At 48.9% G+C, this 17119-nt stretch overlaps 1 protein-coding gene across 1 annotated transcript; it reads right to left on the bottom strand.

Moving 5' to 3' along the window:
• Nucleotides 1-500: 500 nt before the first annotated feature.
• Nucleotides 501-14435, bottom strand: ccar1 (cell division cycle and apoptosis regulator 1). Its single transcript, XM_023822574.2, has 25 exons — nucleotides 14288-14435; nucleotides 13589-13746; nucleotides 13318-13490; nucleotides 13076-13162; nucleotides 12482-12514; nucleotides 12221-12399; nucleotides 11635-11761; nucleotides 11331-11523; nucleotides 11113-11254; nucleotides 10878-11033; nucleotides 10570-10795; nucleotides 10357-10470; nucleotides 10112-10278; nucleotides 9364-9574; nucleotides 8357-8440; nucleotides 8079-8267; nucleotides 7574-7765; nucleotides 4079-4291; nucleotides 3869-3986; nucleotides 3694-3776; nucleotides 3272-3418; nucleotides 3060-3180; nucleotides 2797-2973; nucleotides 1823-2028; nucleotides 501-1591 (listed from the first exon to the last, which is right to left on the bottom strand). Exons 2-25 carry the CDS (start codon nucleotides 13698-13700, stop codon nucleotides 1535-1537), a joined length of 3507 nt encoding a protein of 1168 aa, XP_023678342.1. The 5' UTR covers nucleotides 13701-13746; nucleotides 14288-14435; the 3' UTR covers nucleotides 501-1534.
• Between the last annotated feature and the right edge of the window lie 2684 nt (nucleotides 14436-17119).

The raw sequence follows: 17119 nt of genomic DNA, 5'->3' as shown, positions 1-17119 counted from the left end.
ATACTTTCTCTCCAGTTATGAGAAATGAAATCAAACGGCTTTGGCAGATCCGATTTTCCCCGACAGAGTGGCGGTGATCCAAAGGTCGCCTCCAGGTTTAGTAATAGTACACCGCTTGGCAGCGGCAGTTTTAAAGACGCCGACGTAACTGCAAAGGCCATTTTGAGTGCGGGAGGTAAGCGGAGTAGCGTGAAACCCGCAGAAAGGCAGCCCTGAGCGTGCGCAGTACCCTTTTTGACCACAAGAGGGAGATACATCAACAATGTGCATATGAAAACACACCACTGCCAGATAACCCAGTCAGATAACACAGGCGGCCGCCAATTTCTGAGGGAAGTCGATTTTGCAAATCGCATGCGTTGGGACTAATATTATCACCGCACACTGTCCGAGACGAAGTAAAATTGCCCGGTAAAGTTTGCCTAGAGCGCCACAAGGGCTTCGACCAATACTGAACCCCCCACGATGTTCAAGCATTCAAAACAACATAAAGCAGGTAACACATGTAATGTTTTAATACACATCATGTCCAGGTTAAATCACAACAAACTGAGAAAAAAAGTGAACTATAGCCTATATGCCACGTGTTGTCACCGTTAGAACTAATTGTCTGCCTGATTTCTTAATGAAAGCGCCAGCGCTGTACATTAATGAGGCTTTGAAGCAAACGTAGTATCGTACGATACCCTTTCAGAAGCTGAATTGGTTTACTGTCCTTTTGTATCTTTTGGCACTACATGTGTGAAATCGCAGCACTTTCTATTGCAAACCTGGCTCCATCTCTCTCACTCTAATCTGCGGCTACTGCTTTCAAGCCAGCCCCCCCATCACCACTACTTTTCATGACACGCATGGAAGACAAAAACTTACCGTAGACGCGCTTGCTTTCTGCATCAGATACTCCCCCTTTCATGTCGCGTTACAGAACAGCGGCTGCGATTATATTATTTCCTATTTACTGAATAATCTCCACAAGGGGGCAGCAGATCCCATAGAATTAACCTATATGAACTGGTCTTGGGTTTGTAATTGATTAGCGCAAAATTGGTGTACAATCAATCAATCCAGGAAGCCAAACCACAGATACTTAATTTAAAATTGACTACAATGTGTGCTTGATAATAGCGTTAATTTAACCCTATACTTGACAAAGAGTCAAGACTCAGCTGGCATGGTAAAAATTGGGTCCTGGTCCAAAAAGAACCACTGCTCTAAAGTGCTTGCTTTGTGACTGTTCAGTTCATGATGGCACAGGACAAAACACTTTTTTTTCCATCAGTTTATTATTGGTTAAAGACTCAGGAAGTTTCACCACAAACATAAATAACACACTTATTGCTAAAGTGGAGCTCTACACACAAACAAAAAGTGTGTACGGTCAAATAACTGCAAAGCAAAGGCTGCTTAGCATAGTTAAGAAAAGAACCAGTTCAGTTAAAATCGTTAGAGAAGAATCTGGAAACAGAACTGTATTGGTAAACAAAATTCTGTACATGGCCACAGCAGTGACACCTAACCCACATGTACAAAGGGCTCAGTCCTCTGAGCCGTTGGTTTGTACTTTAGGGACGCTCTCTTCCTCAGGAAGGTCCTAGAGCACAGAAGGCCTCCGTCAGTGTATTTGCAGCAGGGTGACATTAACATCAGTGCCCTATACTACAAAGTGGGGTTATTGGCTTATCGGGTTAACTTGTCGGATTTAAGGTACCACAGTTTAAATGGACTTCATATTCGTTCACTTACATTTTGCCCAGACCACCTTAAATCCGTCACGTTACCCCGATAAGCCAGTAACCCCAGACCTCTGACTGGGGAAGCTCACCTTTCTTAACACGCCCTGCAGTTCCTTCATCACCGTTGTCAGGCTGCACACGGTCTTCTGCAGCTGGTCCTGTAGGCAGCTCTGCGTCTCCTCTGTGGTCGCCAGTGTCCTCTGCGTCTGGCCAAGGCTGCTCTTCAGCTCCTCCACCTCTCGCAGTAGGTTGCCGTTGGCACTTTCCAGCTGCGATGTCACCTTTGCGTCCTCCTCTGCGAAACAGGCGTAGAAAATGAAATTATTGCACCACACTGTCAGAGAAAAAACAACTTGTACCTCTGCTTGCCAATTGTACCCTAGCTGTAGGTAACTGTACCTTTTAAGGTAGAGAAATGGACACTGAGGAACATCCCCAAGGTACAAACAACATTAACGTGCCCCCAATGGTACAAAATTGTACTTTATAGTTAATTTCTGTACCTTAAAAGGTGCAATTACATTCTTTGACTCCCTAAGACTTTTGCACAGTACTGTACATACAGGTGAGAGTGTAACTTGGGGTCCAAGCGCAGGATCAGAACATTTATCCAATGCCCCTGGAGAACTGAGGCCTCAATGGAGTTGAGACTACAGACGCTCCCTGGGTTACGATGGTCCGCGTTACGATATTTTGACTTTACGATGCTTAAATGTCTTTCACTTTCAGTACATTATTCAGTAAATTCACTGAAATGTTCAACACTTTATTATAAAACAGACTTTGTGTTAATGATTTTGCACAACTGTAGACTAAAGTAACCGTTATAAGCATGTTTAAGGTAGGCTATAGGCTAGGCTATGATGTTTGATAGGTGTATTGTATTAAAATGCATTTTTGCCTTACGATAGGTATATCAGAACGTAAGCCTATTGTAACCTGAGGAGAGGCTGTATTCTGCTGAGGCTGGGATTCGAACCAGTGACCTTCTGATCATTCAGCCAAACACCGCTAGTCATGGTCAGGAGCGGCACTCAGGACGCACAGCGACAGTTGTTTGTACCCATTTTAGTGTCCTGCAGCATCAGCTTCTGCTCGATCTCCTCTCTGGCTCTCTCGCTCTTGTCCAGCTTCTGCAGTACGCTGCCGACGTCCACCATGGCGCCGTTGTACACGATCAAGCCGCCCGACTCGTTCGGCTCCCCCTTCACCTTGCAGGATGGCAGCAGCGCCCTGTTTCCTGTGCAGACAAGGAACACTGAGTACAGGCGTGTACCACTGGGTGCCACTGGGCACCAGTGGGAGACACCTGGCTTCAGCTCGTACCAGAAAGGTTGTCAGGTGACTCCTCGCTGATGGGCGGGGCAGCCTCATCTTTTGCTTGGTCAGTCAGCTTCCGGTAGAAGCACGATTCTCTGATCAGGGGCTTATTTAGCAATTTCTTGACCTGAACACAGATGCCAAGCAAGTGAGTCACAAGAAGTTACTGCAAGAGCTGGTGAGAGTGAAATCCCAGCATTCTCTGCGTCATGAGCTACCTGAGCACGAGAGAGGTGCAGCCCCAGTGTGTACATGATCTCCTCCAAGTCCTTCTCCAGGAGGTAGCCACAATGGCTTTGATCGAAGTACACGAAGGCCATGAGGAGATCTTTGTCGTGTGTGATCATCTGCTTCTTCTCCTTTTCCTGCAATGTCAAGAAAGTCTTTAGTGGGGGAAACTGCCGATTATGACTGACCGTGACCAGCATTAGCCGTAAGCAGCTCATAGGCGTAATTAGCGTAACATTTTCTGTGTTGAACTTACTTGTGAACTTAGGCTCCGCCCATGTCAATAAATGCATTCATTTGTTTTAATGTGCGTACCGAACGCTACATGGCAAATACGTGTATCATTACGGCCTTTGTCTTTAGCATTTCTGCTACAGGAGGCAGGAAGGCTCACGATGAGGTCAGTATGCACCTTGTCTTTGGAGGAGCGCTCTCTTGACTTCCTGTCATCTCGACGGTCATCCCTCCGGTCTCTCCCATCAGAGTCTTCGTCATCTTAAATTGGGGGGGGGGGGGGGGGGGGGGGAGACGGCGGTTATTCTACATCACACTGGATAAACGCTAGCCGTCAGGGCTCCCCTCCTTACCCTCATCATCCTCAGCCTCTTCAGCCTCCAGGGGGTCATACTCCTCCGCATTCGTGGTGCTGTCCTCGTCCTCATCTCTCGACTCCTCTTTCCTCAGTGTTCTCTCCTTGTCTTCCTCCTTATATGACGGCGAAACGAACATTCAAGCGACCGAAGCCTCGTGCTCCGACCCACGCTGCCCCGCCCTGCTCAGCCGTCGCCTCCACCCACCCTCTTGTCCTCTCGGCCTTTCTTCGCAGACGGCTCTCCGTTCTCCTCCTCCTTGTCTCTCTTAGTGTCTTTCTTCTCTGCCTCCTTCTTGCCCTTAAGGTCCCTCTTGTCCCGCTTGTCTTCTTTGATCGGGACTGCAGCCAAGGCTTTGTAGATCCTGTAACCGAAGTCCCGCTGCAGCATCTCGTTAAACAGCTCGGCAAACAGGGACACCTGCAGGACGAGGAAATTCCGGTGTCACAATCACCATGTATTTAAACGAAAGCACACAGGCAATAAAGTTCCTGATATAGATACAACAGACAAACCAAAATTATGGTGAGCAATTCTGGAAACAACAGCGTGGAATGAATGTTATGTCAAGCCAAACATAGCCGTAAGCAAACAAGGTTCAGGGATGTTTAGCTGCACAGGTGTGCTCCTTAACAAAGGCTAATTGCTCACCAAATCCAGAGCTCGTATTGCATAACAAAGCGTTTTTACATCGGTAATGCTTCTCTATTTATTTCGCACTACTGCCTGAATGTACACTACTACACAAAAGTCTTAAGCAGCCAAAGGAAAAAAAAAAGCCATTGACCTGGTTAGTATGTGTGTTGAGAGGAAAAGAAACAATTATTAGTAACAATAAAAACAAAAAATTCTCGTTCTCCAAAAAGTTCCTGATTATCTTGTTGGACGGCTAGATGAACACCGCTTCAGTTCCCAAACCTCTCTTCAGCGGCACACCGGCCATTCCATGGATTCATTACATTTCTCAACCAGCTCACTCAGTTAAGTCAGTGAGATATTGATTAGCCAAACAAGGTAAGGTAGTGGTCGAGTCAAAAAAATACATTACTGGGGTAACATTTTGAAAGCTGAGAGTAAAATGCTGACATCTTATTGAAGACCAGACTCAGGCTCGTCAGCTACACCTGGACCCTGTGGATGACTAACCTGCATAATATTTTATAATACTGGACAGGTCTTTCTTGTGGGTCCTGTTTGAAGATCTCCAACCTACTGTTATTTTCCTCTGCTTCTGCACCTCATCCGCACGCACCATGAGTCACAGGATCAGGTACAATCAGTCACACCTCCTCACGCCAAACACAATCTCCAGGCTTCAATCTGAGGGGCTCAGGATCATTGAACTGCATCAGCCACTCATTTGTCTCGGAGGCAGCTGCCCAGTAAGAACACAAACTGACATTATGTCTTACGTTGTACAAGAGATGCCAGAGGAGGCAAACATCTGACCAACTCCATTACAAGACTGAGCCTGGGCCCACTGAAGACAGATGCAGAGAAGGTACTGGAAAAATTGGAGAACATCCTGAACAATTCTGGACATCCCCCCCCCCCCCGGAGCACCTTTATCCAATGGCTCATTCCACAATGGTGCTAAGAAGGACTAGGGAGGATCCTTCCAATCGACACACCTCAGACACCACAATGCCCCCTTCAGACATGCTAGGGCACAGCATCAACCGTAACATGTCAGGACATTTTAAACATAACGACCCACAAAACTATGTATGACTATATATATATATATATATATATATCTGTGCACGTCACGTTCTTTGGTGATGTATATAAACAAAATTCCCCTGGGATGAAGTGTGTCTGTCTGTTTATCCAAGGTTGTGTACCTGTACTTGTCACGCATTTAAATTTTCTTAAACGGTGCTATGTTTCATTCTGAAAATGTCTCACAAACAAATGCGCGTCAAAAACAGAAACTGACACTACACGACAATATACCAGTAAACGGAGACGCCTGAAATCAGACGCACAAATAACCGATGGCAGAATTATTTTGAGAACGAAACCAGCCTCTCTTTCTCTTCATCTAATTAGACATGAAATGGCAAGAACAACAAAATCAGAAAATGAATTAAAAAAAGTTACAGTCCACGCATGGAGACAAATGAAATAACAGAAAATGTTAAAAGAGCGAGTTATTCAAAGAATAAAATATTTATGTCTCCCCCATAAATAACGACCAGAAATTATGCCGGAATAAGAAAATAAGGAAACAGCGGCAATGTCCTAATTGTTCTTAATGCGTCTTTGACAGTGAGAAAAAAATTTAAAATCAATAAGCGCACGCATGAGCATACGGAAAAGGCTTAGATAAGTGGCTCGGAGTTTTAACACAACACACTTTACAATTATTACATTATTCATTACCCTTGATTCTGTATATTTTCCGTGTCTTTGTCTGCGTAGGGAGTACAGGAGCCTCCCCACTAGCATCTCAATGTACAGATGTCTGTCACATTGTGTAATGATAAATAAAAGACGTTTACTACAAATAGCTCTGCTTTCTTACGCTATCTAACTTTATGTTCATGTAAATATACATAATATAAACATAATTAATCTAATCTATATATTTAATATAATTCATATTTCATTCTAATAAAGTTCTAATGTTTAGAAAAAAACGGATAAAATATAATTGTGAAAAAGACTGAATGAACATTTCGGCATCACTGCAGTTCTGCTATAACTGGCCGTAGTAGATGCTGGATTCTCGGGTGGCACCCGATTGGCACCCCCACCAAAAGGTCGACTGTTTGCGGTCAGGGAGACGCCAGCATGCACTACGCCAAATGGCACGGGTCTCTGGCGCTGGAGAACTGCGCCGATGGGGCAGGGGGTGACTCTCACTGAGAGGAAGTGCCACTGGGACAGGGGGGTGGCTATGCATACTTGTGATTCTTAGCAGAGTAAAATATAAACAAACCACTAATGTCACATGGGCAAAGGCATATTAATAACACAATGCAAGAATATCCATCTACACATCCATCCCACTTGTCTTATTTAGGGTCGCGGGGGGATCTGGAGCCTATGCCGGAAGCAAGGCAGGGAACAATCCAGGAGGGGGCGCCAAACCATGGCAGGCCACGCACACTTTCGCACACACGGGCAATTTGGCAACTCCGATTCACCTTAGCATGTTTTTGGACTGTGGGTGGAAACCTGAGCACACAGAGGAAACCCCACGACGACACGAAAAGAACATGCAGACACGCCAGGGTGGACACTCGAACCTCAGTCCAAGAGGTATGAGGTGACAGTACTAACCGCTGCACCACCATGCCGCTACACGCAAGAATATATGATGGCAAAATTTGCGAAGACAAAAATGACATAAAAAAAAAATGACCACCCAAATTAGCATGTGAAAACCGAATGAATAACATCGGAGGAGAATAGGTTACCCTGGTTCAGCCGCCCAGCAGGTACTAACAGTCAGGCACAGTGAATACAGGAAACCGACAAGCTGATCTGTCACTAAGAACCTTAGTTGGATCGGTAGCTGACCTCTGTAAAATGCAGTTTAAGGGTAAGATCTTATTTTATGTCATTCAGCACTAACAGGTTGGTTTTTCAGGACAATGAAGCAGCAAATACGTCTCTGACGATGTGTCAAACGAAGCAGGGGCTGACAGCAGTCACATGCCCCCCCGTAAGGGTGGTGTGTAGGGTGTCACTCGCCTCGAAGGAGTGCTCCTTGTTGTCTTCGAGCCGGTAGTCCAGCAGCACGCTCAGGGACATGATGCTACAGTCGAACTTGCCATTCTTGGCCCCCCAGTTGGGATGGACGATGATGCTCGGCTCCTCCGGCAGGATGTAGCGTCGCTCCCGCCGCTGCCTCTCCTGCTCCTCTAGCCGCCTGCGCTCCTCCTCCTGCAGGGGGGGGGGGGCACAGAGCACCGTTCTCTGCCGTGTTAACTAGGGTTGCAAAATTCTGGGAAGTTTTTGTTAATCCCTATATATTCCCCTTAATTGCCCTGGAAAGTTTCCAACTTGGAATATTTTCAAAGTTCTCCAGGTTAACTTCCCATGGAATGGAACGTTTCCAGAAAGTTTCTGGAAATTTTCCACCCCTTTATTGCACTAGTGTTAAAGAAAGCTTCTGCCTACCCCTATCATAACATAGTACAGTCTATGCTGTTTTAAGCTAAGGGCCCACTCCCCTTCACCCCACCCCAAGGAGTACCTCTCGGTCGTCCTCCGTGCGGCCCGCCTCCTCCTCCTCCGCAGGTCCAGCCTCGGGCTTCTCTATCTCCTTGGTCTCCTCAACTTGTTCCTCCCCTTTCAGCTGCTTGGTCAGTCGTGCAATCAGCTGTGACTTCAGCCCCTTGGAGCTCAGTGACCTGCTCTCTAGCTCCTTCCGCAGGTCGCTCACCTATATGACAGCCCCCCCCCACACATTACGCCTTCTGAAAGATAGCCTAATGGGATGCTGGAATACCCGGACCTCTCAAACACTTGTACCTTCATTGTCTTGGGGTCCAGCTTGGACCAGTGGGTCGGAGTCGTGACTTCCTTGGAGTCATCCTCATCTTTCTCTTCCTCCTCCTGAGGGATGAGATGTTCAGAGAGACGACAGAGTGTCAGTGGCCTGCTCTCCTACCCTCGGGATTGTGACACAAAGCTGATCCGTGCAAGTAGCATGGTCACAAATGAGTCTCTCTCTCCTCCTAAGTGCTCGATTGGGTAAGCATACATTTCTAGGGCACATACAGGTTTTCTAGCCTCTTACAGAGCAAAATGCCACCATCAGCCAATCAAAGCCAGGTCTGTGGAACACAAAAAGGTAATCAGTGATGACAGGTCCAAGCAGGGGATTAGGGTCGCTCGAAGCTGCTTTCAAATTGGCCTTGTGTGGATTCCTAGTCCTACGCCTTATCATGCTTCCATATCATTTCTGATTACTTAAAACTATCATTTTGCTTTGTCTGCTACTGTCCTTCCAACAACTTTCCTGGAAAATTAAGGACTTTGGGGGGGGAGAAAAAAAAAGGTCTAAGTAGAGCTGGACAAAGACGTAGCATGAAACCGAAAGGGCCAGACAGGAGACAGAACTCAAGAGTTTCTGGAGTTCAGCGGATACAGAGGTGAAACAACTTTAGAGAGGGAAGCAGAGGCACTAAACATCTGTGTAACTGGTCCTCCAGGTTCCAGCAAGCCTTTCAGAGACACGCTTCTACGTGAGAGGCCACCTTCCGGATGCAGGCGGCCCACATCACAGAGACAACACAGCAATTCATCTTAATTTAACTCAGGGTCAAACACAGAACACGGGTGACACTGATGGGCTGGAAGCTGTTTTACCAGCGGCCGTGGGGGTCGGTCACGATGTGTGGCGGCTGTGTGACGTGGGGTGAGGGGTGGGGGGGGGGGGGGGTGTGTGTGTGCTGTCTGTGATACTTGTCTGTTTGTGTTTGTTTTCCTGTGCCTGTGAGAAGCGGAAATGAGAAGACAGGATTAGCGCTCAGTGCCTGTTCTCCATCTGCTTCCTTTCGTTCAGCCACGAGTTTCTCTGCCAGCTGCTCCTTGAGGCCCCGGGACAGCCCCTCCCACTCTGAGCGGGTAGGAAGACAATGCCAAACATCCGGGAGAAATAAAACCACTGTCTCCACATGTGCGCCCACTGTCCGGCCCTTGTGTGTCTCCTCAGGGCGGTGATAGCGAATCTCTGCAAAACGATACCTGTCGCAAAGGAAGAAGCGCATTGGAAAGAAACATCTGTCAAGCATTGAAAAGGCCTAAATCCATAGGCTACACAGTGCCCCAGAGCCTGCCCCCCGCGTCCGTCAGCGCTCGTCTACAAGGCCCTGGCCCGCCCACCCCTCCCCCCAAAGGGATCACATCAACCAATCACAGCTGTAAACAGCAGACCAAGGCCCAGACCAAGAGCTTCAGACACAGTAACCCCCCCCCCCTCCCCATCTGCATGAGGCAACCCAGAGACACAGTGAGGCCCAGTTAAATATGTAAGATATTTAACATGGTAGGAGGACGAGGGGAGGGGAGGGGGGACACAGGGGGGGTGACGCTGCTCCTCGTTCTGCGGCCTGAGCGTCGGACACACGGCTGCACGCGGGGTACAAGGGTGGACAACTGAAAACAAGGAGGCGTCCGGAGAGCAGAGGAGAGGAGAGGAGGTGGAGGAGGAAGCTGGGGTCCGTGCAGCACTGAAAACGCGGCGTGGACACGGCAGGGGGGCCGGCGTGCGGCAGGACTTACCACTGCGTACATAAACTCAGGTCAATGCCTGTCAGAGCCTTACAACAACGTATCGCCGTCTTGATGAGCACAGAGGCGTCGTTCTCGGGGTCGGCCCCGTCCAGCGAGGGCGACCAGTGCCCCCCGATGGCCATGGCCTCGTCTTTGCCTCTCATGCCCACCAGAAACTGCGGCACAGCAGCAGAGCGGTCAGCAGGGCACCCCCCCGTGCGGCCGCGTGGATGGATTGCCAGAATGAGGCCTACCTTGATGAGGCGAGCCGGGTGCTGGAAGGAGTCTCGGAGCTCTGGGGGGTCTTCAGCCAGGGCGCAAGACTTGTGGTACAGCTCATCCATGCTGGGGGTGGCCAGCAGCATGACCTGCGGGGGGGGGGGGGTGATCAGACGGCAGGTCAGTGCAGGCTAACATGCTCACCTTCAGAAGCACACGAACACACTCACTCAGGCCAGCAGGCCCACCTTAGCGCTGTAACTGTGGTTGGCGTCTGGTGGCTCCAGCACCGCTGTGTTTTTCACCAGGGAATCCACCTCCTTGTGCATGATGTGAAAATTGCAGTAGTTGCCAAACTGGAAGGGTCGGGACAGGGGGAACGCATCCACCCAGGTGAACTCGGCGTTGAAGAAATCGCTGGGGATGTACAGGCTCTGATAGCGCCTGCGCAGTTCCATCATGTCGCAGCTGCGCCTGGGGGGGGGAGGGGGGGGGGCAGGTCAGGAGGGAGCAGTGGGGAGCGACTGGGAGGCACCTGAGGTTCAAGTAAACTCACCCATCCAGGGAGAACTTGGAAAACTGCACGGTGTAGCGCGGAGTGGCCCGACGGGGGCGCCGAGGGGAGCGCTCACGGCGTGGGGAGCGGTCACGCGAGCGCTTGCGTGTCGGGGTCCTCTCTCGGGAGCGTCTGCGCTCACGGTCCCGCTCTCGGCTGCAAAGACGGGCCGTTAGCAGGAGTCCCGCCCAGAACACGGTTCAACTCCCAGCCCCATTAGCCGATCCCGACCCACCTGCGGTCGTCCTTCCGGAGGATGAGCTCGGGCCGGTCGTTACGACCGGGAAAGCGGGGCCCGGGGTCCATGCGCCGTACCGGCTGCTGCTGGGGCATCATCCTGACCGGCGGCTGGAGCAGCCCCCCAGAGAACACGGCATCTGGGGCACAAAGACACAGCTATTACGACCACCCAGAGCTATAGCCGGAGCCCCCGGGAATGGAACGGCTCCTCACCTTTGGAGGGGGGCTGTGGCAGCAGGGGCTGCGGGGGGGTCTGCAGCAGTGGGGCGAGGGTTGCCGCCGAGATCTGGGCCTGCAGAAGCGAGGGGGGCGGAGCCTGGGTGGGGACACTGAAGGCGGTGGGCGGGGGCAAAGACTGCAGCATGCTAGGCCCAGGTTTCATCATGGCAGGTCCAGGGGGCTGGTTCTGTAACAGAAGGGGGGGGGGGCTTAGGAGCTCAGCCTATCACAGACAGGCCAGGGACACCATTCCTCCGAACATGGCGGTCTGCGTCTCCAGACGTCAGCGTGCACTCACAGTTTGGCTGGCCAGCTGAGGCAGCGTCTGGATCCGCTGGGCGTTCCACTTGAAGGGCATGTTAGGATTGTACACGGCCTCCACCAGCACCCGGTCCCCCACCTGGGGTGTCTTTCCCTTCACCGCACTGCAAAGTGGTGCAGAGTCAGAGTGCAGCCCGGCCATCAGGGGACAGCAACCACAGGCAAGCAGGCAACGGCGCTACCCAGTGACACTGTGAGAAACTCTCCATGGCAACATAACGCAGTGAAACTGTAACAAATTACCCGTACAAAAATAGTCACACTGTATCAAACTAGCTGTACGAAAATAAACCACGACACTAAGAAATTACCATACCAAAATAAACCAGCTGTACCAAAATAAACTAGCGACACTGAAATAATCTGGCTGTTCCAAAATACACCAGTTACACTGTAATAAACTGCAATACCAAAAAAAAACCTGTAACACTACAATAAATGAGCCACACAAAAATAAACTGATACGTAAAGCGTCTTTCAGAAACACATGCTGCTTCGTGCCGTTCTCACGATTGCGGAAGGCAGCCCCCGTGCACGGCTCCCTCCCGCCGGTCGCCCCCTACCTGAGCTGGAAGAAGACATCCTCGTCTACGAAGCCGAAGGTGTCGTGCAGCTTGCTGACTACGCCGGTGAACACGCGCTGCTTCTGCGGCTGCGGCTGCTGCTGGTGACTAGAGCGCGGCGTCGGGTACGACACGGTGATCTGCGCGGCCGGCTGGGGGCTGGGCAGAGCCACCGGGGGCTGCAAACACACACCGGTCACGCACACGCACACACACAGGGGGCTGTCTGCTGCAGAAATGTGTCGGCGGTCTCGCAGTTACCTGAGAGAGCAGGCCGGGCTGAGGCTGGGGCATCTGGGACAGGGGAGAGACAGACAGACAGGCAGACAGACAGGCAGAACGTCACAGCCAGTCCCCACGCCGGCACCCTGCAGGTCCCGGGCCTCTAGCAGCAGTCAATCTAAGCACTGCATCGCTCAGTACAGATTTTCATGCTATAGAACATGATCCATCCTTTTTCCATAAACACTGCAGGTTCAACTTTATTTAGCATTCACTTTCATCCAAAGCAATGTACAACTGAGCAATTGGGGGATTAAGGCCCTTAAGGACAGTCAAAACACTCTGCTGACTCTGGGATTTGAAGGAGCAACCTTCCGATTATAGGCAGAGTGTCCTAACCGGCTGAGCCACACTCCCCATGTATTCAGTGCAGGCTCATAGAAAATCTGGAATCTGTGGCTGGCCATGCTGGGCAAGATGCCAGCCCACTGCAGGGCACACACACTCATAGGGCAATGTATAAAAAACAGCCCACCTACACCTCTTGGGATAAATTGAAGAAATGCATCTGCATGCAGCGGCACTCGCTATTCCCTCTTCCCATAATGCATCTGTGCAACACGAACACGCTACCTGGTGAGGGACATTGTACAGGGTCTGCTGCGGTGGAGGGGGCTGGGGCTGCTGCTGATACTGCTGCAAGGCTGTGTTGATCTGCGACTGAAAGGAACAGACAAGGTGCTACTGAAATCCACTGTCACCCATGATATCACATGCCCACTGGGGAGGATTCACGAAAACAAGATACACACAATGACAGGACGGCAGCCAATAGAGAGACGGGACCCCTGCAGACTATCGTCCATCCTTCTCACCTGCTGTAGGGCGGCGGCCGCTGCGGCCGCTTGCTGCTGCAGGGTGGCAGTCTGCTGGGACAGCTGGTAGTTGGCAGCAGACTGCGAGCTGAGCGAGGCAGCAGCCAGAGCCGATTGCTGGGAGTACATAGACGGGGAGGCGCCCAGGAGAGATGGCTGCTGGACACCCAATGCTGTGAAAAACACCCACGTCGGTCAGTCTGAGCCAAATTCGTATGATGCACAATGAAGCGTGGGCAAAATGAGCAAAGGACAGCATCCGTGTACTGACAGTGCAGACTGTTAAGGTCCAGCGGCTGCCCCGAGTGTCCTGGCTGTGATACGGCCGTCGCGGCGAATTGAGCTGCCCACGGTGGGTTCTTCTGTCCCCCAAACTGAGCCATCACAGCCTTCCGTGCTTCGGCTTCCTAACGACGACACCTGTGCGGTCTATCAGGAAAAGATCACCGAAACATTCACACATTCACCCATAACCGTGGTCAGGAGCAAGTTCGTCACGTGCAGCTGCGACATAAACATGTTAAACAGGCGTAGCGATGTTCATTTTCCAGTCCGGCCCATTTTTCGTGTAAGATTACATAACACGTTTACTTAAGTTAGCTGGCAAAATAACCAGATTGTATGCATGGTTGGGCATACAGTAATATGAATTCACTACGGATTTCAGATCCTTCACAGCTGTATAATAGGAGACGACAGACTGTAGACATGCTGTCCCGGCAGCCATCATTTTGTGCCAGTGGAGATTAGCTGGGACCATCGATCATGACGGACTTGTTTTGTTTTCATGCAGTGTAGGACAGGCCCGAGCTAACAGATACCCAGAGAGCCAAGCTTGATTACCGACTCAAGATTTTCCACCATATTGTTCTGCGTTTCCTATAACAAACAAAATGACAACGTATTTCTGAACTTCACCAAAGCACTGCATTCAACCATTTTACCAATATTTAATACTACGATCCCCTACCTTAACTCTCCGAAGACGGACCGGCGGATACACGGAGAACACTGTTGGTGCGCATGCGTTAAGGTTACATTAAAGCTGAGTAGTGCACATGCGTCAGAACTGTTGAGGTAGCGTTGTGCGCATGCGTAGGACTTCTTTTGGGGGTTGAGTGCTGTAGGTTTTTGTGTTTGAACGTTTTCATGCGTGTCGTTTGTTTTATTATTACTCTGCACCGCGGTTTTTGGTGTGCTTAAACAAAATATATCATGTGAAGTTACTGTTTCCTCAAGAGACCCTACCATATCTCCATGGTTGGTATTGCGCACAATATGGCTGACGCATGGGGAATTGCGTAACGTGTAGATCGTCTTGGAATATATTTAGACCTTAGATCTAAACACACGGGGGGGGGCATTGTGGTTGACCTGTCTGCAATTGTGGACTGAACCATTTTCATTACGAAACTTGACTATAACTTGCCACAAATGCACTTGCAAATTATGAGAAAGTTAGGGAGGATATGACGAATTTTAGACTGGGTCGGAGGTCAACATCATGCCAAATTCTAACGGATATTTTGTTCAAAATGCAGTTTTGACCAGAAACATATTTAAAAACGAACCTGCAGTTTTTTCTTAGGCAAAACATTTTGCCGTGAATACGTTTGTCCGTGCACTGACAGGTTGATGACCTCTGAATTGCATCGTCCCCCCCCTGGGAGCATCAAGCCCAGCTTTCCCCATCTCGGTGGGGTGGCCTTGCAGCGCCCTCCGTAGACATTGGAATGGGTTGCTGTGGGTCGTGCATATCAGGCATTAATTAATGAGATGCATTTGGATGGAAATCTGCATCATTTTGTTGTACATTTGGATATTTCAACGTCTCAAAATCTATTCTGCGCTGAAGATAAAATTGTGTTTGAAAACATACTTTAAACGCTTGGTGTTTGGATAAACAAATATCCTAGTTTTTAGAAACTATGGTTCTATGGATAAATGTGTACTGGACATAAGCAGCCATTGATTCTAGTGTGACTCACTGAACATCAAGCTCATAGGACTTTTACTTACAGAAAAATATTTCGAGGGTGGAACAAAAAATGATTGGTTTAGAGAGGTAACTGAAGGTGAGTCCAAGCAACTAGAGCAGGTGAGGCCAACAAATCGAAGGTCTTGGTTCTGTTGCATGTTTTCCATCCTACCTGGTTTCTGATGAACCACATCTGATCTCAGGCAGATAGTAACTCATCAGGTAGGATAGAAAACCTGCTGGATACCGGCACTGGAGGATCAGGGCTGCCTACCCCTGATACAGACAATATATCAACTTATTGTCATATTTAAATGTTAGAAAATTAGAAACTTTGATAAACTGTTGATACGGTACATTGCTTAATAGCACACATCAGCATGGGGGTAACCCCCCAATAGTCAAAAACCAGCCAATACAACCCCCTGGAGCCTTTAAATGGGTGGAGACCTCCCCCCCCCCCCCCCCCCCACTCAACCCAAACTTATGCCCTTTCACATCAACTTATGACATCACAGCAATGAACACAATTCCAACCAATCATATGATAGCTTTCTTCTAAGAACGAACACCATATTCTGAAAAATCGCACGGAAAGTTTGACTGAGAACAGAGCACATTACTGGCTACTGTCTGTGTCTTGGTATTGAAGGCCTGCTTGAGTCATTGCAAACATTAGAGCCCATTCAGAGGAAACTTCAGGTGAAGAATGTGACAGCAGCCATGACGTTTTTTTTTTTTTTAAAAAAAGCTATTGTGTGGAAGTACTTTGGCAATTTAAAGTCCGACGCACAACAGAGTGGTGCTGTGTATTGTAAACTGTAAACACCAAATAGAAATATACAAAAACTAATAGAACTACACTGAAAACTAACAGACTGGATATCAAATGAAAACTGAAAATATAAAAATTTAATTAAAAAAATCAAAACTATGGTAGCGCCACCCTACAACAAATAAAATAATTTTTTGTGTGATTTTTCCATCTCTCCATTTTCTGTAACCACTTGTCCTATTCAGGAGCCAATGGGCACAAGGCAGGAAACTACCCAGAATGGGGCACCAACCAATCACAGTGGAGACTCAAAAGAGGTGTCAGAGTCATGGGGCAACAGTCCTAACGACTGTGCACTGTTCCACCCTTTTGTGTGATCCATTCATTAAAATAAGATTTCAGTTTGCAGTTCATTCAATGTAGTCTTCTTCATGTTCTGAATCTGCCATTCTTATCTACTATGCTCCTCCATTGGTGTCTATAAATGTTCTGACCATCCATGCTTTCTGCTTTACTTCCCACATATCCGGATGGTGACCGGGGCACAATCTGAGCTGGAGGCCTGGTTCAGTCCCACAGAAGTGTGACAATATAGATGTGTTACAAACTGTAACATCGTGGATGCAGACTTCAAATCTGCCACCCCACGCAGCCCGGCATGGAGAACTGACTCATTGATGGACTTTGACCTTGACTACAGTCCACACCTTGCTTTTAGCATGCAGGCCCATTCTGTCTTTTTATATAATGCTATCATACCCAGGGGGGGGTCGGGCAGCCAGTTGACCTCGGACCCCCAGAGGTTTTTTTTCTCTCTGCGTGGGAGTTTTTGGTTCCTCTCCTCCATTGTCATCTGGCTTTCTTCCTTTCATTTGTCTTTTCCCCCCTGTTTTTGTATTATTCAGTCTTAGTGATGTTGCAATGTGTCACACACTCATGGAAAAGTGCCTGTGGACGACTCTTGTGAAAGGAGCTATATAAGAATACGTTGAATTGAATTGAATGGGAATCCTAAGGAAATTTTAAGCAAAATGGAGCCTTCAAGTAAA

Source organism: Paramormyrops kingsleyae, chromosome 3 (genome assembly GCF_048594095.1).
Source record: "Paramormyrops kingsleyae isolate MSU_618 chromosome 3, PKINGS_0.4, whole genome shotgun sequence".
NCBI lineage: Eukaryota > Metazoa > Chordata > Actinopteri > Osteoglossiformes > Mormyridae > Paramormyrops > Paramormyrops kingsleyae.
This window is presented reverse-complemented; position numbering and strand designations above follow the sequence as displayed.

Excerpts from the sequence above, each read along its gene's own strand:
- ccar1 (XM_023822574.2), bottom strand. The coding sequence starts at position 13,700 with ATGGCTCAGTTTGGGGGACAGAAGAACCCACCGTGGGCAGCTCAATTC. Across the intron at positions 10,796-10,877 it reads TCCAAGTTCTCCCTGGATGG|GCGCAGCTGCGACATGATGG; the intron begins GTGAGTTTACTT and ends TCCCCCCCCCAG. Across the intron at positions 3,987-4,078 it reads AAGGCCGAGAGGACAAGAGG|GAGGAAGACAAGGAGAGAAC; the intron begins GTGGGTGGAGGC and ends CCGTCATATAAG.